Here is a 27,181-nt window from a genome sequence, read left to right on the forward strand (position 1 = left end):
AGGGTAATAGGATACATGATTATTTTTTACATGACATGTCATATATTTATAAATGCTATACTGAAAAATAATATTTGTACATACAACTCTGAAATTTTATTACTAGATTGCCTTCAAAGATGCTGTTTATAAACAAACTCCCAAAAGTTGAAAGAAAAGACTGAACACCTTAAAGGAGACAATTTGGTGGAATGTCTTATAATGAGGAAGAAGCATATGTGCTTCAATGAGCTTACCTTTCTCACCATGCAGCTGACAAGCAGCTCTCTGATTGCTTTAGCATTATGATACAACTTTGGATACAATAAAGGCTACATTATTGCTCTATCATTTGTCAAGCTGTATAGAAAATTTTGAGTCAATGGATGCCACCTGTAAGATATTTTCATTACCTGTTTATAAAGCAACTGCTCGTTTTCTCTGGCATAACAGAAAAGAACATCTGTAAGAATTTTTCTCACATTTTCTTGTTGGAAAAACTGCATTTCAGGAAACCTGGAAAAGGAAAATACAAGATTGAAACTGACTAACACAGTTTCAAGAATCATTCTCAAATTCTAATCTCGAAGACGTGGCAAGGGCAGCTTCAGATTTTAGAACAAGCCTGTGTTTGCCATGCAACTTATGCCTTTGGTGGGGAATGAAAAAGGGGTGAGGCAAGGGGAAATAATTATATCCCAGAGGTAAATGACATCCTTCAACATATTCACATTTCAAAATTTTACACATGCTTCATATACTTCATACATGTGTGAATATGATAGTTTTTGAATTATATTGTACCTATCTGCGGATGGGGATTTGCTTTGTTTTAGCCCATTGGTTTTTAGGACAAGAATGCGATTTTGTAAAAGTACTAATTTTTTTCAAAAAAAGATTGTCATTCTTTTTTCTTGATGTAAAATATTGACACTTCAGTTATTACATATAACCAAACAATCAGCTTTTATCTGATTAAAATATAGACTTCTAAATATTTCTTTATAATGCAGTAAAACACCACAACTGCAAGAACCCAGAGAAAACCCACAGCAACACAATACACAATCAGTGTATAAGGGCTGAGGGAATGTCATCTAGTAGTAGTAGTCAACTGGGTTTAATCAGAGTTTGAATGATAAGTTTTAGGAGAGGAGGAACATGGATCATCAGTGGAAAAGGTAATCAAAACAGAAAGAAAGATATGAAGGCACAGGAGGCAATGGGTATTTCAAGAGTGCGGCATAACATGGTAATTATTAATCAGAAGGAAAAGACAATTCCATGAAATACTGCCTGCTGGGAGCAGGACAGTGGGATAGAAGAAAAGGTGGAGCAAGGCTGGAAAGAACTTTGAATGCTGAATTTCCAACTATGGAAACACAGCACAGTAAATCTGTATTTGTGAATAAAGAAGTGATAAAGAAAACAGTATTTTAATTTAACTCTATGGAGGAATAAACCTGAAAGAGTAGCATAGGAAGGACATAAGAGTACATTATAGTAAAGTGAAATTTAAAAGTCCTAAACCCAAGTAGAAAAGGCTGTGTTCAAATTCATGTTGCATAATTTCTAGTTATGAAACCCTGAGTGAATGATTGCTTAAATGCCTCATCTATTAAGAAGGGATAACAATACTGATCTTGTGATCAAGATGCAGTCATATGAGAGCACCAAGAACAGTGCCTGACAAGTAGTAGATATTCAGGAATGGAAGCCATTATTATAATAGTATTTGAGTAATGATACTTTAGATAATGAGACTGCAAATCAGGTGGCTTTGGAACTAAAAATTGAGAGAAAACGTGAGAGAGTAGAGAGGAAGATGACCTAGAGCATGAAGGCATACAGCATTACTGAAACAGAAAAATATTCCTTAATGAGTCTTTTAAGAGCAATAGTGGCTGTTTTACATCATATTATAATGGTTTACTGCCTCCCATTTCTGGAGACCTCCGCTATTTTATGCTTCACTCTGCTACTTTGTTGGTGCCTTGGACAGTTATAACTTTGTAGTCCAAGCTAGGTTTTCGGTGAATTATGCTAGAGATCTGTGAAGCATCTTTTTTTCTGGTCCTAATTTTTTAAATACATTAAGGCCCATTTTACCTTCATCTGTTCATTTGACTTTTGCTTACAACTCTGTTCTGCAACTGCCCACACAGGTTTCGTTTGGTTTTTGTTTTTGTTGTTTGTTTGTTTTGTTTTGTTTTGCCTTTTCTGTGGCAGCAAGGAAGCCTCTTTTTGGGGGGCCAGTAAACAACCTAAGGATCTGAGCAAGCTTGCTTCACATATTTGCATAAAGCTTAATGTGATGATCTCCCTATCCAGGCATCACAGTTCAAATAGGGGTGGCATAATTAACTTCTAAAGAAGAGAAAAATTAACCTGAAGAGTAAGCATATGTCAGAGAGGCCAAAGAAACTGCAGAATAATGTCAAATGCACTGAAGTAGGAAAGAAACACAAAAACTTTTAAAATGACATTTTGGAACAAAAGAAAGTTGCTAAAGCCTTTAAAAATCAAGTATCCCAAATTAAAGTAATCAGTATAAAAGATAAGTAGTTAATAAAACAACTTGGTATAGAGAAATTTCTTGGGAAACTTAGCCATTAAGTTAAGAACAGAATAATCCTTTTGAGAGGTGAAATTTTCTCTCCTTCTCATTATATAACATAAATTTAACTCTGTCTTTGAGTAGGCTTCATTCCCAAAAATCTGGATCACCTGACTGAATAACTTTGCATGTCCCCTTCCTCACCTATTCTTTGGAAATTTTCTACGCACATTGGCACAACCAAATTCTGTGTAGCCGTTACAATCTAAAATTGATTATGATGAAAGTACTAAAAACTGCTACATTAACTTTGCAAAGAGTATCCATAAATTAAATCCATAATTTAATACCTAAAAACTAAAAATGTAAAGTATACTTGTTAAGTCAACTTTAGCCTGAAGCTGCCTCCTTACATATTTTAAGTTCAGCCTAAAAGTTTCTCTGTATATTGTGAACTGTAAACAAGTGGAGCTGTAAACAGACCGTAGCCTACATGTCTGCCAATCATCGAGTTTTGGCCAATCAAATGTAGCCAACTGCTCAACCCATGTTCAAATAAGGCAAACACCAACCTGTGACCAATCCAGCTGTTTCTGTACCTTACTTCTGTTATCTGTATGTCACTTTCCTTTTTCTGTCTATAAATCTTCCACCATGTGACTGTGCTGGCGTCTCTGAGCCTACTCTGACTCGGAAGGCTGCCCGATTCACAAATCGTTCATTGCTCAATTAAACTTCATTAAATTTAATTCGGCTGAAGTTTTTCTTTTAACACACTATATACCAATACCTGGTTTCATTTAAATGCATACTAACCACTTTCAAGATTAAAAACTACAGATCTACAAGAATTCAACTGCAAGTAGTAATTTAAATTGCCTACTTTTAGCAAACATCAAATCAATTGAAAATGTGTATTATGCAGACATAGCATATCTATGCAACAGCACACCAACTATGATTCTGCTCTACAATGCTGAAGTGCTAATTTGTGAAGTTTCATGGCACTCTCTTTGTTAGAAAACTATAATTTGTTCATTAAATGATGAAGAATCCATTGCATCAAATAAGTAAGGTAGAAAGATACAGAAAAGTTCTGAAAAAGAAGTAAAGTTTTCAAAACTATTTCAAAACTTGGAAAAAGAACTGAAAATCAGAGTTTTGTGCTGAGTCTTTGGAAATTATCCAGTCCAACTCAGAGATTAACAGGCAAGTAAACAGAAGCACAGAGGAATAATACCTCTGCCAATGTATCTGGGTAGTTAACAGAACAGCAGCACTTTCCAATTGCTTCCCTAATCGGTTATAAATTAATCTGAGAAATGCATTTAGGTAAAACTCCATGACTTTAGAGTTACACATAAGAACCTAGCTCTGAAGGTTGATGAATATACCTAGATAATAACATATTTCCTACAAAAAATACTTGATGGTCACAGTATCAGGATTCAATCCAGAAGATGTTACATTTATAGGTATAAGAAATATGAGAGAAAAGTACAGTGACAGTGTATCTAGGAATAGTAATAATCTGTTTTTGATGATATGTTGTAAGTTTCAAAATAGCTTCCCTACCACTCATTAAACTTCTAGGTTTTATTTACCCCATGCTAGATGGTGTGGATTCAGGCTAGGTAACGTAATTTGAACATCATTGTAACCCAAGTATCATTGGAAAGGCAAATCTGTTTTTGAAACATAATTAAAAGCACAGAATACTAACAACACTAGATGCAACAATCATTCAGGTTTTGAAAAATCAACAATGACTCTACAGTTTCATGGAAATAAGAGAGAAATTTAGAATTAAAACTGTAGAGGTTCATAATTTATTCAAACCAAAATATCTGGTAGGAAAATAAAACAGAAAGGAAAAAAAAAAACCCACACTAAGTAGGAACTGGAAACAAATTTTATTATTAACAGAAAGTCTTTCTTTCTACATTTGTCCATAAAATAAAAATTGAGATGTAAAACAGGTGAGGGTAAAACTCTAAAAATAGAGATGAACAGCAAAGATTAAGTAGTCCATAATGGAATTTAGACTAAAATAGTCTTAAATCTTTACTTTAGGGTAAAAGTCATATTTCAGTTTAGACTCAACTGATCAGTACTTAAGTTTCTCTCTCAGATGTGTAAAGAAACTGTATTTAAACAAATTTTACACAGTACACAGTAATAATAAGAGCCATCACAAACATTGGGTGTGTAAGTTTGTTTTCTACCTTGAAATAAACCAAAATTGGTAGGCAACATAAGTTTCATTATAAGTTTTAAAAATCTTTCATTATGGAAAATTCAAACATTTATAAAGAAAAGACAACAGTAAACTGAACCCCAATCTACCCATCAGCTAGTTTCATGACTTATCATTTGTTTTACATATATTCCTCCCCAATATTGCATTATTTTGAAGCTAATCCCAGACATCATTATATCTATAAATACTGCAATGTGTATTTCTAAAAGACAAGCACTCTTTAAAAACATAACCATAGGCCAGGTGAAGGGGCTTACACCTATAATCCCAGCACTTTGAAAGGCCAAGGCGGGAGGATCACTTGAGCCCAGGAGTTTGAGAACAGCCTGGGCAACACAGTGAGACCCTGCCTTAAAAAAAAAAAAAAAAGTAAAAATAAATTAGCTGGGTATGTTGGCACACACCTGTAGTCCCAGCTACTTGGGAGGCTGAGGTGGGAGGATCGCTTGAGCCTCAGAGGTTAGAGGCTGCAGTGGGCCATGTTTGCACCACTGCACTTTGGCCTAGGCAAGAGAACAAGACCCTGTCTCAAAGAACAAAACAAACAAACAAACAAAAAAAGCAAAAAAAATCCCATAGTGCCATTGTAACATTACTAATAATAAAAATAATAATCAATCAAATATCCACTAAATGTTCAAATTTCTGTGACTGTCCAAAAATTCTTAACACTTTGTTGAGAGCCAAGAAATATGTTAGTACACTGCAATTTGTTGATATATCTCTTAAGATTCCTTTAATCTACAGACTTGTCCTTCTTCTCTTTTTTATCTTGCAATGTATTTGTTAAAGAAACCAGATTTTTTATCCTGTAGAAGCTTCCCACATTCGGAATTTTATGTATTGTGCCTCCATTGTCTTATTTAACAATTCCCCTTTCCCCTGTATTTCCTACAAACTGGCACTTAGACCTAGAGACTTTATCAGATTCAGGTTCAAGTTTTCGACAAGATTCTTCTGTCTCATCTATAGATGATATAATTTGAGAACATGTTTGCAAATTCTTTGATACTCCTCCCATAGAAAGATGAAAGAGTCCGACTCTCTTCCCTTTGAGTATGTGCTGGCCTTAGTGACCAGTTTTCTCACAAAATAAATGTGTCAAAAGTGGTGCTGGAACACAGCTTCTGTCTGGCTCTCTCTGGACACATTCTCAGAACCAGGCCACCATGCTGTGAGGAAGCCAAGCAGCCATATGAAAAGGCCATCTCAGGTGTTCCCACCACAGCTCGAGAGGAGGTCTCACCTGAGAACCAGCTTCAACAACCAGATGGGTGAGTGAGCAAACCTTCAGATGATGCCAGACCCTGGACTTCAAGCTACCGCAGCCAACATCATGTGGAATAGAGATACGCCATCCTACTGAGCCCTGCTCAAGTTGTAGATTCAACAACAAAATAAATTCTGTTGTTTTAAGCTTGAGGTGATTTCAATGCAGTGATAAGTTGGTGTTGTGTACTTCCATCAGGAGGCACCTAACATTAATGTATCCCACTTTCGGTGATTCTACCAACTGTTAATGATCACTGCCTAAATCTGGTAATTCATTAAAAGTCATAAAATGGTAAAATTATAATTCTATCATATTTTTTCTTCCTTTATTAAGACATAGATAAAATGAAAAAAAAATTCCTTCATCAATTTTTAGCTATCCTGAAATACAATTCACATAATTTTTTAAAATCTTACTGATTTCTATTACATTTGGCTCATGGATACGTACTGCAGACATTAATTACACAAAGATCTATACATGATAGAATGGCTACTAATTCTGTAACAAAAGTAGTTTATGACAACTAGAGTATCCTATTTGCCATGTGGATATGGTCTCATATGACTACAGTGTGTGGAAGTGAACTGAAAAGTAAGGGATGGAGAACAATTAAACACCAACTTTGGAGCCCCAATAACCAGGAAGCCAGGCGCCTGATAAGTTAGTTGGAAGGACATTCAACAGGGCAATGGTCTGTCATAATACAGACAATAAAGGGAAGGCAGGCAAGTATCTGGGCTATCTGTAATGCAGGCAACAAAGAGACAAAAAGAATCTTTCCTAAGCAAGAAAAGGGTTAAGAAAAGAGTAAGATGATAAAGGGTTTTGTCACCACATTATAGTACATAATTAGGTAATTAGAAGTATTAAAATAGACAAAGCATTGGGCCCAGATGAAATACTGAAGATGCAAGTATTCAATAAGATGCCCCAGGGGAAAAAGGAAAGCCCTTGGTGAGGGTTTATAATCATGCGATAGGACAAAGAAGCACAGAAGGACTTGAAGGAACAATAACTGTTGTTATGCCCATATTTCAAAAACAGAAAATCAAAACAAGCACTCATCCAAAATTTTTAAATGAGCTGACGAAAACTCCCTAGAATACTATTAACCACCAAAATAACTATAATATCTTACTGTGGTTTATTGTTTTACTAAAGAAAACCTGAACAATCAAGCCAAGACCACAACAAGAAACAATTTGATATGGAATAAAAACAGACATACTGAAAGACACAATTCTTTTTCTTCCTGTGTTCCCTATTTTGGTTGGTAATTTCCATTCTCCCTATTCAACCAAACCTGTTTTCTCTTCTTTGCAGTCACATAGCTGGATTTAATTTCCCAGCTTCCTTTTCAGTTAGCTGTGGTCATGTGACCTGACTGCTAGCCAATGGAATGAGAGGGGAAATTATGTGTGACCACGAAAGACACTCCCCTAACTTCCCCACAGGCAGGCCTCCGTACACATTTCCCCTTCTAGTGGACAGAATGAAAAAGGTCATGGGGAAGACCTTGAAAACTCCATTGGGATTGTGCTGCTTTTAAAACTATGACTGCAAATTCTTTAATTCTCACATTTCCCTTCTGAGGTAATGGCATTAAAACGACATAGCTTCTACATGGCTCTTTTTCTTTCTTGGATCTCTTGATCTGAGGAAAGTATCTTCTGAAGGAGGACCCTAAAGCAGCGCCTTAAAGAGATCCACACAGAGAGGAACCAAAGTGGATACTCCAGCCATAGTCAAGCCATCAAATGTCTGCAGCTCCAGTAACCACATGACTGCAATCTCATGAAACACTCCTAAGCCAGAATCTCCCAGCTACATTGCTCCCAAACTCTTGATCCACAGCAACCATGAAATAATAATTGATTGTGGTTTTAAGCCACTAATTTTGGTTAATTACGTAGCAAAATATAATAGAGGTTTTGACATCTGAAACAGGGGTGCCGTATCAAAAAAACCAAAAAACAGAAACCTAAAATATGTGGTAGAAGTGCCTATGGGACTGGATAGAAGACTGAAGGACCTTCAGGAGAGCATGAGTGAGAAATCAAGGCTATGGGAAAAAGACTATTAGCAAAAGACAATCTGCAAAGAGGGTGCCAGTGAGGGCTTAAATGAAAGTGAAGAAAACATTACAGAAAAAAAATGGAGGAAAGGGGTTCCTTATTTTGCAGTGACAGAAAGTCTGGCAATATGGTAGCCTCTAGTTATATGGAACATAGAAAATGAATCTAATAAACTAAGTGATCTAGCTAAGGAGATATCCAGGCAGAGTACTGAAGGTACTGTCTGGTTTATTTGTGTTACTTATAGTAGAATGTAAGAAGAGAAAAAAACAAAAGGAGTAAGTGGTAAACATAAAGGTGCTAGAACTTGCTTGGTTTAAAAATAAAGCTTTTTCTCATTCCCAGCTTCTCAAGTCAGCAAATGATACCAACATTAACATACTGCTTCTGGGTAAAGATCAAATCTAGGAAAAGACAGAAAGGCACGAACTAAAGATGAAATCAAAGGTGCGACTGTAAAAGCCTTTATTGAGATCTTAGAAAGCTCTAAGATGATGCCACAAAGAACCCTTCAGACAAACAAAAGGTCCTTAGAATTTTTATTTTTTTAAATTTTTTCAGTGATGGCATAAAATTGAATTTACTAAGTGATCAATGATACTTACTGGTTATAATACTGGTGCATAAAATAGCGTCCAGTCTTATGCTAACACCTTCTTTCTACGTGATCCACTTGCTGTGTCATGTGACCCTTTTTTAAAAATTATACTTTCAAGTTCTGGGAAACATGTATAGAATGAGGAGGTTTGTTACATTAGGTATATACATGCCATGGTGGTTTGCTGCACCCTTCAGCCCGTCATCTACATTAGGTTTCTCCTAACGCGATATCTCCCCTAGGCTCCCACCCTGCAACAGACCCCAGTGTGTGATGTTCCCTTCCCTGTGTCCATGTGTTCTCATTGTTCAACTCCCACTTATGAGTGAGAACATGTGGTGTTTGGTTTTCTAGTCCTGTGTTAGTTTGCTGAGAATGATGGTTTCCAGCTTCATATACGTCCCTGCAAAGGACATGAACTCTTCCTTTTTTATGGCTGCCTAGTATCCCATGGTATATATGTGCCACATTTTCTTTATCAAGTCTATCACTGACGGGCATTTGGGCTGGTTCCAAGTCTTTGCTATTGTGAACAGTGCGGCAATAAACATACGTGTGCATGTGTCTTTATAGCAGAATGATTTATAATCCTTTGGGTATGTACCCATTGTCGGGATTGCTGGGTCAAATGGTATTTCTGGTTCTAGATCCTTGAGGAATCGCCACACTGTCTTCCACAATGGTTGAACTAATTCACACTCCCACCAAAAGCATTCTTGTTTCTTCACATCCTCTTCAGCATCTGTTGTTTCCTAACTTTTTAATGCTCGCCATTCTAACTGGTGTGAGATGGTATTTCATTGTGGTTTTGATTTGCATTTCTCTAATGACCAGTGATGATGAGGTTTTTTTTTTTTTTCCCAAATGTTTGTCGGCCACACAAATGTCTTCCTTTGAGAAATGTCTGTTCATATCCTTCACCTAGTTTTTGATGGGGTTGTTTTTTTCTTGTAAATTTGTTTAAGTTCTTTGCAAATACCTGGGAGTACAACTTACAAGGGATGTGAGGGACTTTTTCAAGGAGAACTATAAACCACGGCTCAAGGAAATAAGAGAGGACACAAACAGAAAAACATTCCATACTCATGGATAGAATCAATATCATGAAAATGGCCATACTGCCCAAAGTGATTTATAGATTCAATGCTATTTCCACCAACCTATCATTGACTTTCTTCACAGAATTAAAAAAACTATTTTAAATTTCACATGGAACCAAGAAAGAGCCCATATAGCCATGACAATCCTAAGCAAAAAGAACAAAGCTGGAGGCATCATGCTACCTGACTTCAAACTATACTACAAGGCTATAGTAACCAAAACAGCATGGTACTGGTACCAAAACAGCATGGTACTGGTACCAAAACAGATATATAGAACAATGGAACCGAACAGAGGCCTGAGAAATAACACCACACATCTACAACCATCTGATCTTTGACAAACATGACAAAAGCAAGCAAGGTGGAAAGGACTCCCTATTTAATAAATGGTGTTGGGGAAACTGGCTAGCTATATGCAGAAAACTGAAACTGGACCCCTTCCTTACACCTTATACAAAAATTAACTCAAGATGGGTTAAAGACTTAAACATAAGACCTAAAACCATAAAAACCCTAGAAGAAAACCTAGGCAATACCAGTCTGGACATAGGCAAGAACAAAGACTTCATGACTAATACACCAAAAGCAATGGCAACAAAAGCCAAAATTGACAAATGGGATCTAATTAAACAAAAGAGCTTCTACACAGCAAAAGAAACTATCAACAGAGTGAACAGGCAACCTACAGAATGTGAGAAAATTTTTGTAATCTCTCCATCTGACAAAGAAAGATTTTTAAAAGCATGCCACACAGCTCTAGCAAGCAGAGATCAGGGATCTGCTAAACATCCTACAGTGTGCAAAACAACCTCTCAAAACAAAGAATTGGTCCAAAATGCTAATATTCCCAAGGTTGAGAAACACTGCATTACAATATATAAACCCAGAGGGCAGAAACAGTATCTACTTATTTAGTCTCCACCACTTTTTGAATAAGATTTGAGATACTGATTCATTTATGTTTGTGTCCCGTTTTGCTTCACTAAGTGCTTGCACACTGAAGGTACTTAATAAATGTTTCCTGATGAAGCATTAAATCTAGGCAAACAAGATTAACATAAATTATAGAGCAGTGGAAAAACAGAAGTCCCAGGTACCATTTCCATTTCGGCCATTAACAAGTTATATTTGCTTATTCCTGTCATAGTTTTTCTGAGCTTCAACTTTTCACCTTTGCAAACGGATTTTACTAGATGACTATTAATGACACAAATGCTTACAATGGGTGCCAAGTACTGGAGAATATGAAGATACAAAACATATGAACTCAAGAAAATCTAGGAGAAAAAAACAGACATCTTACAGATAATTTTGAAAGAAGATAATTACAATAAAATGTGCATTATGTATTAAAGAACAGAAGAGGTAGTCTTTTCTTTATTTGAATCTTCAACTTCTAAAACAGTGGCTGACACACAGTAATTTCTCAAGTAGTATTTGCTGCATGAACAAATAAACCTACAAGCCTTACAAACAACCAAACCTTTAAGGAAAATTAAGATGATACAATCAGGGACTAGGAATATAAAGGCAATGCAAAAGGAAAGCCTGAACAAGGTTCTGCTTTCTTTAATTTATTTTTTGCAATGAAGAAAAGAATGACATATAGCTTTCATAGTTCATAAACAGGAGGTGAATAGAGAATTTTTTAAAGTGAAAAAAAAAGAAAGTAGTAATTTATTGTGATGACAACGAGTAGGACTCAGCCCAAGAGGACAGCAGAAAAATCTCCAAGAGGTTAACAAGGAAGGTGGAGTAAGAAATCACCATACAGTTGGGAAGATTAAGCAAAAACAAAAAGAAGAGGGGGCGGTTTGAGATGACAGGATACAAGGTTGGGAGAAGGCAGGTGTGGCTGCAGTTCAGGAGATGGGACGTGTCACCATCTAAGTAGAGGTTTTCATCTAAGGTTCTTTCTAGTTCTACAGTGCCTGAGTCACGTAACAAGCCCTTTACCCCACTCCTCCACTCCTCCAAAAACATCTTTCTGTTCCTACCATAATGGTGAAAAATTAGGAAAAAATATAAACGTAGGTAGATATACTGTACATGTACTTTCAGTGCCAGATGACAGTGTGTCACAAATGGAAATACAGACTTTATTTTGAAGTTTTTCAATAATTAAGAAAAAAATTAAATACAAAGCATTACCCCTGAAGTACCAAAGCTGCTTCAATTCTAAATCTGCTGAAATGTTCTAAAAAGACTGTGTTACACTACCAAACAGGCTATGCCCACTGGGAATATTATTTTACTGCTCACCAAACTTTACTTTTTAACCTTCTCATAATCATATAAATCTACAACTATAAATAGTCCTTAAAACTCTAGGCTCATTTAAAACAAAGAAAATCTGAAAAGCAAAAATTCTATTGGTCAGCAGTTCAGAGGGTACCCCTATAACTGTGCTGCCCCTATGTACTGCTGCTCCTAAATTCCAAAGATAAGGAGCACCAGGGTGCTAATGAAAGCACTGCAACTATATGTTCTGTAGCAAATAGACCTATATTTTCATTAAAATACTGAAAAAAAATTTTTTTAAGTTTTTAAAAATCTCACAAATTAGAATGTATGCTAAGAATTTGCATGCTTAAATGAAACAGAAATGGGAAAAATATACTTTAAAACAGTATAGGAGCAGTACAGGAAAATACTAAATATACATATGCAATAGTAATTATTTTGTTTTTACCTTAAGTGTCAAATGAGGAAGGACCACAGGCCATTTGACAGAAGAATTATTTCTCATATTCCTGAAAATCTGTTTTCCCCCCTCTTTAATATTTAAGAAACACACACACAGGTTGCCGACAACTCTTAGAGAGCGGCTTGTGTTGTAGTTTTCACTTTCTCGGCTGTGAACAAGTGCATATGTGAGGGCTGGTCGTGCATGCACAAGCATGTACTTTGCCTGCATTAAATAAAATCACAACACAACACCAAGTACATCCACTCATTCATGTGTGCCTGCAGTCCACCTCGAGGAGACTGAAAATATAAATACAAGCTGCTATTTTGGTGTGATCACAGGAATATGGCAGCTTGTATTTTTTTTCTCTTTAACATTTTAACACTGGGCAGATTGTCGGCATTAACACACACCAAAATCAATTCTGCTCTGAAATTGCTTGTAAAATCCTTCTTCCCAGAGGAATTTGTTTTTTATTTAAATAAAAAATGGGCTTGGAGGAAACTGTGTAGGAGATACCGACATTTAGGACATCTTAACTTTGTAAAGTGTGACATCAATGGACCAAATTACTGGGAGTATTTCTTTTTCAAAACAGGGAAATATTGTTTGAGATTTCAAACAGTATTTTGAGAAAGAGAATCTTTAAATTAAAAAAAAAAAAAATCAATAAATTACTCAGTAAAATCACTTTTGAATATGCTTAACATAGCAAAAAAATTCAAAATTAATCTAGTTTCCATCCACATACTACAGTGTAACATAGTAAATGCATTTGATCAAAAATTCAGGTAAGACTTATCTACTGTAAAAATTCATGTCGTTTTCTAAAGGAGAGAAAAAATAAAAGTGAATGTTTCACAGAGGCCATATCTAAAAGTTCAACACGAATAAAAAACAAAATATAGACATTTACATCATGTATTACACACAAATATAACAATAATGACATATCATTCCAATTTTAGTATATGTGCTGCTGAGGTGAGCATAACAGTGAATTATCTATACAGCGCTGTCCAAAGAACTTTCTGTAAGAATGGAAGTATCCTCTATAAGAGTTGTCCAATACAGTAGCCATTATCAGCTGTATGGCTAATGTAGCTACTGTGATGACTAAAATTTTTAATTTTATTTAATTTAAATTTATATTTAAATAGCCACATGTGCCTGGTATCTACCAAACAGTACAGCACATATCTATAATTTCTAAAAAAGAATTTAAAGAATTTTTTTTATTTCCCTACCTGCTCCATTCTTCTTGCAAGCAATTATTAACGAATCCAGAAAATATCAAATAAAGTTTAATTGAGGAGACAAAGTTTGCTTGCAAAATATCAAATTGTAAGATTTAAAAAACTGAGAAGACAAAATTTGCTTAAACAGATTATATCTGAAGCATGGCATACATATACACTATAAACAAAAGGAAACAATAAGACGAGAAAGTTACATTTTTTTGAGACAGGAACTCACTCCTTAACCCAGGCTGGAGTGCACTGGCGTGACCACAGCTTACTGAAGTCTCAACCTCCTGGGATCAAATGATCCCCCCACTGAAGCCTGCCAAGTAGATGGGACTACAGGTGTGTGCCACCATGTCTGGCTAATTTCTGTGTTTTTTGTGGAGACAGGGTTTTACCATGTTGCCCAGGCTGGTCTCAAACTCTTGGGCTCAAGTGATCCTCCTGCCTTGGCCTCCTAGAGTGCTGGGATTAAAGGCATGAGCCACCACACCTGGCCCAAGAAAGCTGCATCTTTAAAAACTCACCATGGAGATACAAGTAAGAAAAAGAATGATTAAATTATGAATGAGCTACCTAAAATGTTAACTACGATAACTAGAAATACGAAAGATCAAATATTGAAGATGATAACAGCATATCAATAGGCAATCAGATAAACTTTAAAATACGGTCAAAGTTACAATTATAAAAGTCAGTTAAAGAAATTTAATCATTTAATTCAAGAGAGAGGGAAAACACATTTGAAGAAAAGATGAGACTATTTGGCAATAGCTTATAAATATGTTAATCTGCAAACGATGTTATAGATGCTGCATATATATTTTTAGAATAGACCTTGATAGACCAAATAACATACTTCTTTGGCATCTAATATGGAAATGATATTTTATCCTGAACTCATTATTTCCACCATTTTAAATAATACTGAATTTCATTTAATGTTACAGCTTTTGAAAACATGGCAAAATTTGTTCAGAATAGACAATTCAAGTTCTAAATTAGAATGCCGTAAATGGAAATTCCTTGATTTACCTTTTGATTATCAGTTTTTTCAGCAATAAAAATGGGAACAGTAACAACCTCATTAGGTTAAGATAAAGAGCAATTAATTGAAATGAATGCAAAACTCTTTGAGGCAAAAAAGGGTTAGTGACATAAAAGAATATTAAAATTGGCTGAAGGGGAAGATAATATTTAATACAGTGACATATCCAGATCAAATACATTAAATGATGGCAGAATCACAGCTCATGAAATCAAATTATCTTGTTTAAACTCATACTAGAAAGTTGATAACAGTATTTTTTTAAAGTATGCTTATGTCTCTGAAAATTTAAAGATGTTTGAGATAATTACTAAAATTGAACACTGATCACCAGTGATAAGATTCACAATCAATGATCATTTATTAAGCATCAACTTGGTGATGAGCAGTGAGACAAAAACAAGACTAGGTCCATGCCCTCAAAAGTTTTACTACTAGGTTTGAAAGATAAGACCTGGGCTAACACAAGAGCTCTTGTACATACTGCTTCTGTTAATGGGACCAATAATCCTGCATTGTAACTTTTTTTTTCCTGTTTTGTCTGTAAGCTTCTGAAGCGTCCATGTCACATTTATCTTGGCATCTCTACAGCCTGGTACACTAAGGAGATTAATATAAATGTATTGAATATACTGGCAGATGGACCTAAATAAATATAAGACCAAACAAAATTAAATAATATTAAAAAGTTATTCAGAAAATTCTACAGAACACAGACTAGGCACAAATGATTTCCAATTGCCAAGACTGGAAAATGTTTCATAAACTCAGGTGATGAACTCAGGCCTTGAATGATGAGCGGTCAGGAATCTCACAGGAAGCAGAGGAGGGAAGCAGCATTCCAGCAGAGGAGAGCATGAAAGATTCCAAAACATGGAAAATAGAAAGCACAAAACCTGTTCATTGAATAATGCTAGAAGCACTTGTCTAAAAGGGAACTGGGTATGTATTAGAGAAACTGAGTAAGTCCATTCTTCTTCAGGCCACAGGGAGTCATATAAAGTTTTGAATTAGGCAAACAGAATGATTATAAATGTGCTTTGAGTAGAGTGATTAGGCTGTAACACATGGAATGGACTAGAAGTAGAAAAACACTAGATCCCAAGAAAACAATTAAACAAGTAAAGTGACTGTGGGCAGGAGGAAAAAAGGATCAGAAACAGAGCAGTAAAAATGGAAGAGAAACTTATGAATATGAGAAAACTACATATAATGATCCCCTAATTTGTATTTTGAAACATAAAATACATATCCCAAACCTATCTACTCCTGTCTTTATTACTACATTTTTAGTCTAATAAATAGATAACATTACTTAACCTGAAACACTCCAATAGACTCCTACTTGCTTTTCCAGCTTCCATTCTTACAACTACCTTTGCCCCACTGCACAGCAGCCATAATTATCTTTTTACGTATCATGCCACTGCTCAATGTCCTCCAAAAGCTTCCCATTGCAATTGGAATAAATCCTTACTTTTTACTGTGGTCTACAAGACTGTTTGTCTGGCCTCTGCTCTCCTCTCATATTTCCTTCTCTAAAGCACTTGCTCTAGCCTGCCTGACTTCTTTTTGCTCCTCTAAACACTGAGCTCGTTTTCACTGAGAAACTAACTTTGCCCTAGCTACTCCCCCTGTCTACAAGTTCTTGCCCTAGTTCTTCATATGGCTGGCCTTTAAATTTTTTCAGCTCAAATGTCATCTTTTCAAAGATGTCTTCTCCAATCACTATTCCTAAAGTAGCCTTCCCACTGGCTACTCTCCTTCTAGCTATCCAGTTACTCTGCTTTATTTCTTCAGAGCAATTATCACCCTCTGTAATTATCCTCTTTATCTATACACGCTTGTTGTCTCACCACTCTCCCCTATACCACACTAAAATATACAACCTGTGATGGTAGAACCCTATCTGTGTTATTCACCACTCCACTCTGTCCCCCACAGTGCAAAGGGCAATTATGGAACATAGCGATGCTCCATAAATATACATTTAAAAAAATTATTATTACAAAGCTAGTAAACAAGTAACACTTCATAACCTTATCTGGGCTGTACTTCTATTTTATTAGGGAATTCCTCACAGACTGAAATGAAAAACATATATTTTAGATCATATAGTACCTTATAAAGATGTAAATTTATACAAACTATTCAGCTTTTACAATTAAATAATTTGGTGGACTTAAAATAAGACTGACCGCCTTACCGCACAAGTTAAGTATTTGCCGGAAAATTTATATAGAAATGACAAGGAGACTTAATCTAAATGTGGAGAGAGCCATGGGAGAGTCTTCAAGAGAAGAAGATATGGAACCTTCCTGTGATGGTTAATATTGAGTGTCGACTTGATTGGATTGAGGGATGGAAAGTATTGTTCCTGGGTGTGTCTGTGAGGGTGTTGCCAAAGGAGATTAACATTTGAGTCAGTGGACTCAAGAGAGGCATATCTACCCTCAATCTGGATGGGCACCATCTAATCAGCTGCCAGCGTGGCTAGAATAAAGCAGGCAGAAGGTGGAAAGAGCAGGTTTGCTGAGTCTTCTGGCCTTCCTCTTTCTCCTGTGGTGGATGCTTCTTGCCTCTGAACATCAGACTCCAAGTTCTTCAGTTTTTGGACTCTTGGACTTACACCAGCCGTTTGCCAGGAGCTCTTGGGGCCTTCAGCCACAGACTGAAGGCTGCACTGTCGGCTTCCCTACTTTTAAGGTTTTGGGACTTGGACTGGCTTCCTTGTCAGCTTGCAGATGGCCTATTATGGGACTTCACCATGATCATGTGAGTCAGTACTCCTTAATAAATTCCCCTTCGTATATACATCTATCCTAATACTTCTGTCCTTCTAGATAATGCCAATACATTTCCCTACTATGCTATCAACTATAGGGCCTCCTAGCTACCTTCTTTGGGTCACTGGTTTGCCATTTTAATTAAAATACACTAGTAGAGATACACTTTAAGAAAAACACTATGTGTGTGTGTATATGTATGTATGTGTACATGTATATACACATATGTATGTGTATAATATACATATATATGTATATATGTATCTGTGTATATGTCTCACATTTTTGTAAGAAAAAAACAGAAAATATAGAAGTTTTCAAGAACTAGCACTTTCTTACATAACAAAGCAGAAATGTTTGAACTAAGTAACTAAAATGATGAACAAATTCCCAGTATCACTACCTATTTGATGTGGCTATTAGAGTTTTATTTTCCCCCTTTCTTGTTTGCTATTTCTTTAAGTCAATCTGGCCCCCATGGCCTCTGACTCTGCGACTCAGCACCAGCGCTGTGGCCCCTTCATTTCCATTTGGTAACTGTAGAGAGGTTAATTATAATCCTGCTCATTAGACAGATCAATCTGAAGGTGGCAAGTTTTTAAATACAACTACCTAGCATTTTAAAAAGGAGATTTTGTTAACCAAACTTTAAAGTTTGGTTAACAATATATACTCCACATTTTGTTTTTAAAAGGCCTGTTTACTACCACTGATGAGCTATATACTTAAATTACTGAGGAAATTCCTTCTTTTGTTTTATTCATATATTTACTGAGTGCCACGACTCCTGTGTGCTAATACAATGGTGCTCTACTTTCTGCACCTATATACTAGGGAGACCAAGCACTATCACCCACACCTCTGAGAGTAGATTCCCTAACTGGGTTACTCCTGAGTTAACTGGATAACTCAAGCTAACCAAAATGATCCCAAACTTCCCACCCCATACCCTATTACCACTGCCAATTACCTGTGGTTTCATTGTACTCTAAACCTATGATTCTTCTGAATTATTTTCATTTTAAAGTAAGAAATTGTATTTGTTAAATATGTACTACAAACTTAGTAGTAGTTCATGTCATCTCATTATTCAGTATTTACAACATGCAAAGAAATGAGTATCAGAGAGTCAGAGGCCTTGACATTATAATATATTTAGTAGGAATTGAACTAGGAGTGGAGCACACAGGCAAAGCTGCAGAAGGACTTGGAGGAAGCCACCAGAGATACTCATGATTCTGCACATACCTGGCTAATCCTAGATCCTGAGGACTGCATTAAGTTTACTAACATTTATATAATGATTTATAGTTTAAAGTATAAACCTATCTAATTTACTACTATTCTGACAGATATTAATCCTCAAATATCGTAAGAGATGGTTACTATTATTCTCATTTAACAGAAGAGGAAACCGAGAGGGAAAGATGTTGAAGTAATCTTCCTACAATTACAGCATCAGTTAGCTAGACTCTACTTATGATCTTCTGACACAAATTCCATTTACTCCTCACCCTACGACTCAGAAAGATGAGGTCGAATATATCAAAGTTATGGATACTATGCAAAGTAACAAATTACCCTTTTACACAGTAAATACTGAGTAGACTGAGAGAAAAGATTGTTTGTAAACCTGAATAGCTTCAAGAGGAAGAGAAGTAAGGATAAGAATAATGGTTGTCATTTAACACGTTTTAACAAGTAACTTGGTGAGAAAGGGATTCAAAGGCATAAAGCAAGGGATAAATTTTTCTGGCAATAACACTATGACTATACAATATAACCTTAAAAAGGTGCATATGACTTCAAATAATTGTTGGAAATTGATAAAACTAATTAAATATTATTGAAGATTATCAATATTATAAATGTAATTTACTTTTAAAAAGGGAACATAGAAATCTGTGTCGTTAGAGGAGAAAACAATCCTTATTATCACAATTTGTCAAAAAAAAGTTTGTTATTAACACAAGTAGAATACTGCATTCAATTAAGATGCCTCTCAGATTTTGTGTTTTGTTAAAATTAGAAAGAGATAACAACAATTTGAATTATTGAAAGTAACATGTAAATAGTTCTACGTACGTTCTTTTGACATCTTGTTCAATCATTGATCGAAGTTCTTTATCTTGGAAGAATTTGTTCCAAAGACTCTGAAATAAGGAAAACAATCTATTATATAGTCTCATACCTTTGCTTTACTTTTAATGATTTCAATTTAATAATTTAAATGGTTAAATTTATTCTTCTCTGAGTTATTGTTTCACGTTGCAGATAGAAAACCCGAGACTGGGGTAATTTTTATTAAAATCTAGTTTAATCTCAGAAACACATCTTTATTCTAACATCAATTTTTCCAGTTTGATATTATCATATAAAGTCAGCCCTCCTTATCTGCAGGTCCCACAACAAAAATCAACCAACTGTGGATCAAAAATTTTGGGAAAAAACTAAAAACAGCAATACAACAATAAAAAAACCCCACAAATTAGAAAAACAACACAGTATAACAACTTTAGCATTTACAATCTATTAGGTATTATGAGTAATCTAGAGATTGTTTAAAGTATACAGGGGGATATACACAGGTTATATGGAAATACCATGCCATTTTATATAAGAAACTTGATCATCTGCAGATTGTGGTGCCCATGAGGAGCATGGAACCAATCCCCTGTGGTTAATGAGAAACTAGTGTACATTCTTAAAACTTTTATTATCTATATAAAGTGAACAATACTTTTCACTGCCATATGCTACTGCTACTACCCCTGTAACAACAGAAAGGTGCTTGGATTACAGCAGGACTCATGGGCCAACTGTCCCCAGCTTGAACCTGACTGGAATTCCCAATGCACTAAGAAAGATGGGTAAAGTTTTCTACAGAGCTTGGTTTTATAATCCAATAGGTTTTCATGCACATTTTAAAATGTGAATTTAAGGGAAAATTTTTAAAAATTACTTAATATTTTATGTTCTTATACCAAAGAGTCTACAAATACTTATGTATCAGGAAAGAGAAATGCTAACGCTATGTATTAAATGGGAAAAAAATGTGTTTTTAGGTAAATAGGCAAAAATCAGAGCACTCACACTTTCACAGTTACATAATATCTTTAAAGTAGTAATTATTCCTTGTCTTCACTCTGATTTTTTAAAAGCTTCTGCATAGACTCACTACAAATGGTTACTTCTTTCTTCCTGTGAGTTAGCCCTGCTAAGTGAGCCCTTCTTTATTTTTACCATGCAGGGAGGCCTTCCTTAGCTACCCAATTCCCCACTGCAACCCTGATAAGAGTTCTATTCTCATCTTTATGCTCTTACATTTTACCCTTAGTTCTTACAGAATCCTGAGATTTCTTTGTACTGCCATTCCACAGAAATAGATCATAAATTTCCTACAACACAGCATATATATATATAATAACATTTAATATAATATATAATACATATATAATGTAAAATCATTCTACCAGGTTTTAGGTGGTACTGTATGTGGAATAAAGAAAACAGCTGGCATGAAATATACTGCTTTCATGGTGATTGGCAACCAGTCACATAAACATATTCTTAGAAGCAAAAGAGGTTAAGATATGAATAAAGACGAACTTTACCCCTTCATCCTGTGAAAGAGGATTATTGATCATCAAATCTTGTTGGCCAACAACCTTCCTTGGGTTTGTAATATGCTAGTAAAGAAAGTGAAAAAACACACACAAGGATCAGAGGCTACTGGACTTTAAAGTGTATATAAGAAAACAATTACATTAATTAAATGTACTATTTACTTACTATTTCTTTAATGTTGCTATACCATGCTCTTAATTCTTCAATTCTACTTATCCATTGACTTTTGTCTTGAGGAAGAACACAAAGAAATAGCTGTCAAGAAAAACAGAAGAAACTTTTGTAAATATCTTAAGATATAAAATGTGAAACTACGCCAAACTGAATCACCTGAACATAGAAAGAAATAATATTCATGATATTTCATATTCATATCATCATTCCAATCCTAACAATTTCTGTTTGGAGATATTTAAGAAATATATAATCAGAAAATTCAAAAAGTGAACAAAGGCTATACCACAAAATAGAATCAAACTCCCCTTCAGACTTACATTAAAAAGGAAGAAAAATTCATTGAGGTTCAAATATAATTCACATTTTACATTCTAGTCTTAATGGGAGTGGTAGGGGGTTATTAGGAAGCACAGAGTCTGATTAGTAATTGCTACATTTAAGGTTTTGTTTTAAAACAAGCAGGTAAAAGATAGTGAATAGCAGTCTCACTGAGGGCATAGCCTGAGTCATGAAAGCATTCCTTCTACAGAAAAAAAAATGTAATTTAAAGCTGGCAGTCAGCTTATGAAAATAACAAACATTCTTAAAATGACAAATTTGATTTAATTTAGTTTAATACAATCTTAAAATAAATTTGGATTTAGGTTTATTTTTAACAAATGAAAGATACTAAAAGTTAAACAACAGGGAATGGGGGTGGGGCACAAATACTTGTATACAAATATTCTAGCAGCAGGTCTCCTGCCTTTAATGCCTGCATCTAAAAGAAGAAAAGTGTATTTTAATTACTAAATCTAAATTATTAAACCTAAAACTGTCTAATACATTATGTGTTTCTTTTGTCTTTACTTGCATAGACTCAGTATGCTTAATTTATGCAGATAATCCTAAAAACTTTTGATAGAATTCATTCCAGAAATGAGTCTAAACCTAAATAAATTCATTTAGAAAACAAAAACAAACAATACTTCAATGCAATTAAAAAGTTAACTATAGATTATTATTACTAGTTTTGGTAATCAGTGCTCCTTTTCCTCCTAAAGGAGAGTGATCCAATTTCCTTCCACTTCTTGCCACCCCTCACTTTGTGTTTCTACTAAATGAAATGTGAAAAATATTTTCCTGCTGCCATTTATCAAGAAAAAAGGGAGGATAACTAAATGATGGCACTTGATATAATAGGAACCTAAAAGTTAAACCCCCACCACTGCCTTTTCTTGAAAATCTTCAAGAATTTCTGCAAAAGACTCTGGGGAGTGTAAAAGTGTTGCTCTGAATTTGGCACCATCAAAACAGTTGAAAAGATAGTTATTTTATATGACTCTTTTACCATTATCACTTACTCAGGACTAAGGTAGTTCAACAACCTTATTAGTAAATGTCCTATGAAAGATAAACATAGATAGTCAAAATAATGGGAGTGAAATCTCTTGGAAAATTCAGTGATCCCCTGCATGGCTAATCTTCCAGGGCATCAGGTAATGTGTTGATATATTGCAACCAGAAACTGTAAATAAATATTTTCTTCTTACCTTCCAGCAAATGCTGCGGAACCTGCTGCTTCTCAGCTGCCCATTAATCCCCTTCTGCCTTATTGTTGCCAAGTAATTGTTGTTTACAAATAGTTCTTCCCATTCTTTCCTATATGAAAGAAACCAAAGCATGAGAATCCTTTTGTTAAAATTCCTCTGCTTGGAGAGAAGTACTACGGGAAATTAACTGTAAGTAGGTCTAAAAAATGCAACTTTTAAAACATATATATTTAGTTGTGTACTGTTTCTGAACGCATGGCTGTCTTTTTGGACACAGTTCTTCCGTAGATTTAATGAATATGTAGATAGCTATAATTACGCCAGCTACTGAAATTCATAATGTCTATGGAGGCTATTCCATTTCCTCTAAAATGCTGATAGTACACTTCAGTACATAAACAAGAAAAAGATGAATAATATAAATATATGACTGTTTTAGCCAATGATAAAAACATACCTGCTCCAAAAATAGGCAACAAAGAAGTGTAATGTTGATTATATTAGCTTCCGATGTGAAATACCTGTTTAAATGAACCAATTTCTCTTTAATGTCAGGCTGGACAGTCAAGTATAATAGAAGACTACTTTAACTGTTAGTGCTGCTTACTATTGAAATTGCAACTTCTTTCTACATTATCAGTTTTAAAATTTTAACAGGTGTAGGCAAATTAAAAAAAAAAAATCAAAAAATTAAAAAGCCTCACTGTAAAAACTGTTAAAGGCAAGCTTGAGTACCTTGCAGTACCTATGGCTGAGTAGATAAACAACTGAAATATGCCTCCCAGGCATGCAGACACCAGGGGCCTAACACCTGTGCCTCATTAATATACAAGTAAATCTGCTCTACTGGGAAACAATTGGAAATTAATTGTCCCAAACCATTTACTGAGTTTGAATAAAGGAATCAGACCTATATTCCCTGCATCTTGCACCAAACTAAACATTAAGAATCATTTGAGTAGAGGCTACTGAGATTATCTTTATGAAATTTCTCTCAAATTCCATCATATCACAATAAAACTTACATATAACTTAACATTTATTGTCAAAGCTGAAACCCTGATGGCAATATCTTGAGAGATTTCTGAAAAAGAAAGCCACTAAAACCCTCAATCATTCTTCTGTTATACACACGTGCGGTTGTCACTGGCTAGACCCTACTTATTTTGAGAAAGGATAATCTTGCATACTATGCTTAGAGTAATGAACTGAACTGTACACAAAAAGTTCAAAACTTGACCATGGGACAAAATGCATCTTCTCCACACAGTTCCAGAAGAGTGATCAAAGACAATGACACATTCCCTACTGCCACCAGCAGAACTTCCAGCTTTAACCCAGTAGCGTTGTGATCCTCAATCACAACAAGCCTTCCGCCAATAGTGGCTTCGGGCTAAGCCTGTTAAATGAGACACACATTCCAACCCATGCTGGAAGAAATGCATTTCTATCACCACTCCACAAAAATTTCTTATTCTCATTGCTCTATTAGTTTAAAAAAAATTGGTTTTACTTTAATTTGTATTATTAGTGAACTAAAAATTGTTCATGCTTTTGGGTCATTTTACTGTTCCTTTGTAAAACCTGCTTTTTGCCCTTTACCCATTTTAAGCAGTACAGGATAGTGGTTAAGAGAATGAACATCAGAGGTGCATGCTTGGGATCAGAAAGACAGCCACGCAGTAAGCAAAGATACACAGCTCACTAGCCACTTACAAGATGTGCAAGCATGGGCAAATTTCTTAACCTCTCTGTGCCTCAGTTTCCTCATCTGTAAAATGGAGTAATAATAGAATCTACTTAAATGAATTATTATGAGAATTTTAAAAATACATGAAAAGCCCTCAGAGGACTATCCAACACACACACACACACACACACACACACACACACACACACACATTTTTAAAAAGAGAAAAGGTCTCACTTGGTCATCAGGATGGGGTACAGTGGTGCAATCATAGCTCACTTTAAGCTTGAACTCCTTGGGCTCAAGCAATCCTCCCACCTCAGCCTCCACTGTAGCTGAGGCAACTCAGGAGGGACCACAGGCACACACCATCACACCTGACTAATTTTGTACTTTTTGTAGAGACTGGGTATTGCTGTGTTGCCCAGACTGGTCTACAAAGGGCCTCAAGCAATTCTCCCTCCTTAGCCTCCCAAAGTGCTGGAATTACAGGTGTGAGTCAGTGTGCCTAAATCCTATACTTTTAAAAATTAATATTTTTGTTAATAATACTGCTTTTTAGTGTGCCTTATTATTGATTAAAGAGAAAAGTTTTTCATACATTAAAGACATCACGCCTTCATCAGCCAATTTTTTAACCCAATGGTCTTAATTTTCAATACATTGACGCTTTTTAAATTTGTATATAATTAAGATCTAACACTATTTTCTCTTATTGATCTTTCCATTGTTTTCTCTTGCTTAAGTAATTCTTAGTCACTCCAACACCAAATAAATATTCAGTGAAATCTTGTGGGGCTTTTTTCCCCATTTTAATCCATTTTTATTACCTATACTATTGTAAATATGTACTATTTCCAAGTAATTACACATATATACTGATATCTTATAATGTTCAAACTTTTTGTCTAGTTTTTAGCAATGTTCAAAGATGAGATTAGCAGTGAGTACATTAGAGGAGTAGAGGCATACCTCATTTTATGTCACTTCATTTTACTGCACTTCACAGGTACTGCATTTTAACTAATTGAAGGTTTGTGGCAACCTTGCATTGAGCAAGTCTATCAGCATGTGCTCACTTCGTGTCTCCTGTGACATATTTTCATAATCTTTACAAAATTTCCAACTCTTTCATTATATCTATTATGGGGATATGTGATCAGTGATCTCTGATGTTACTATTGTAACTGTTATGAAGCAAAATGAACCACAACCATATAAGACAGTGAACTTACTGATAAATGTTGTATGTGTTCTGGCCATACCATAAACAGTCCCTTGTCTCTCTCTCCCTCTCCTTGGACCTCCCTAGTTAATAATGCTACAATGGCCTTGTAATGTTCAAGTGAAAAGAAGAGTCATAAGTCTCTTAATTTAAATCAAAAGTTAGAAATGATTAAGCTTAGTGAGGAAAGTGTATCTAAAGCCAAGTTAGACCAAAAGCTTGGTCTCTTGCACTAAACAGGTAGCCCAGTGGTGAATGCAGAAAAAAAAAAGTTATTGAAGGAACTCAAAAGTGCTACTCCAGTGAACTTATGAACGATAAGAAAGCAAAACAGTCTTACTACTGATACAGAGAAAGTTTGAGTGGTCTGAATAGAAAATCAAACCAGTCACAACATTCTCTTAAGGCAAAACCTAATCCAGAGAAAAGTCCTAACTCTCTTCAATTGTGTAAAAGCTGAGAAAGGTGAGGAAGCTGCCAAACAAAAGTTGGAAGATAGCAGAGGTTGGTTCATGGAGTTTAAGAAGCCGTCTCCATAACATAAAATTGCAAAGTGAAGCAGAAAGTGCTGATGGAGAAGCTGCAGTAAGTTACACAGATCAAGCCAAGATAACTGTCGAAGGTAGCTACACTAAACAATAGATATTCAATGTAGATTTAACAGCCTTCTATTGAAGGAGGATGCCATCTAGGACTTTCATAGCTAGGGAGGAGAAGTCAAGTCCTGGTTTCAAAGCTTCAGAGGGCAGGCTGTACTCTTGTTACAGGATAATGCAGCTGGTGACTAAACTGAAGCCAATCTTTAATCATTCTGAAAGTCCTAGAGACCTTAAGAATTATGCTAAATCTACTTTCCCTTGTGCCCTATAAATGGAATAACAAAGCCTGGATGATAGCCTATCTGTTTGCAATATGGTTTAAAGAATATTTTAAGCCCATGTTTGGAAACTATTGCTCAGGAAAAAAAAAGATTCCTTTCAAAATATCATTGTTCACTGACAATACGCTTAATCACCCAAGAGCTCTGATGGATATGTACAAAGAGATTAATGGTGTGTTCATGTCTGCTAACATAACATCCATTCTGCAGCCCATGAACTGGGGAGTCATTTCTAATTTCAAGTTTTATTATTTAAGAAATACATTTCAGAGGCTATAGCTGCCATATGATAGTGATTTCTCTGACAGATCTGGGCAAAGTAAATTCAAAATCTTCTGGTAAGGATTCACTATTCTAGATGTCATTAAGAACATTAGAGATTTATGGGGGAGGTCAGAATAGAAACATGAACAAGAGTTTTTAAAAGGTGATTCC

General features: G+C 35.3%; 1 protein-coding gene across 15 annotated transcripts in view; it reads right to left on the reverse strand.

Annotated features, from left to right (window-relative positions):
• TBC1D5 (TBC1 domain family member 5) overlaps positions 1-27,181 on the reverse strand; it is a 571,565-nt gene that overhangs the window by 245,382 nt on the left and 299,002 nt on the right. For 14 of the 15 annotated variants that reach the window (XM_021933864.2, XM_017954351.3, XM_017954374.3 and 11 more), the window contains 5 exons: positions 22,952-23,060; positions 21,408-21,497; positions 21,230-21,304; positions 19,701-19,768; positions 393-495 (listed from right to left, as the gene is read on the reverse strand). In XM_021933864.2, coding sequence (XP_021789556.1) covers positions 393-495; positions 19,701-19,768; positions 21,230-21,304; positions 21,408-21,497; positions 22,952-23,060 — 445 coding nt within the window. Of the gene's footprint in view, positions 1-392; positions 496-19,700; positions 19,769-21,229; positions 21,305-21,407; positions 21,498-22,951; positions 23,061-23,408; positions 24,790-27,181 lie in introns of those variants that run through there. The other variant, XM_031662879.1, reaches the window with a different exon arrangement.

Source organism: Papio anubis, chromosome 2 (assembly GCF_008728515.1).
Source record: "Papio anubis isolate 15944 chromosome 2, Panubis1.0, whole genome shotgun sequence".
Taxonomy (NCBI): Eukaryota; Metazoa; Chordata; class Mammalia; order Primates; family Cercopithecidae; genus Papio; species Papio anubis.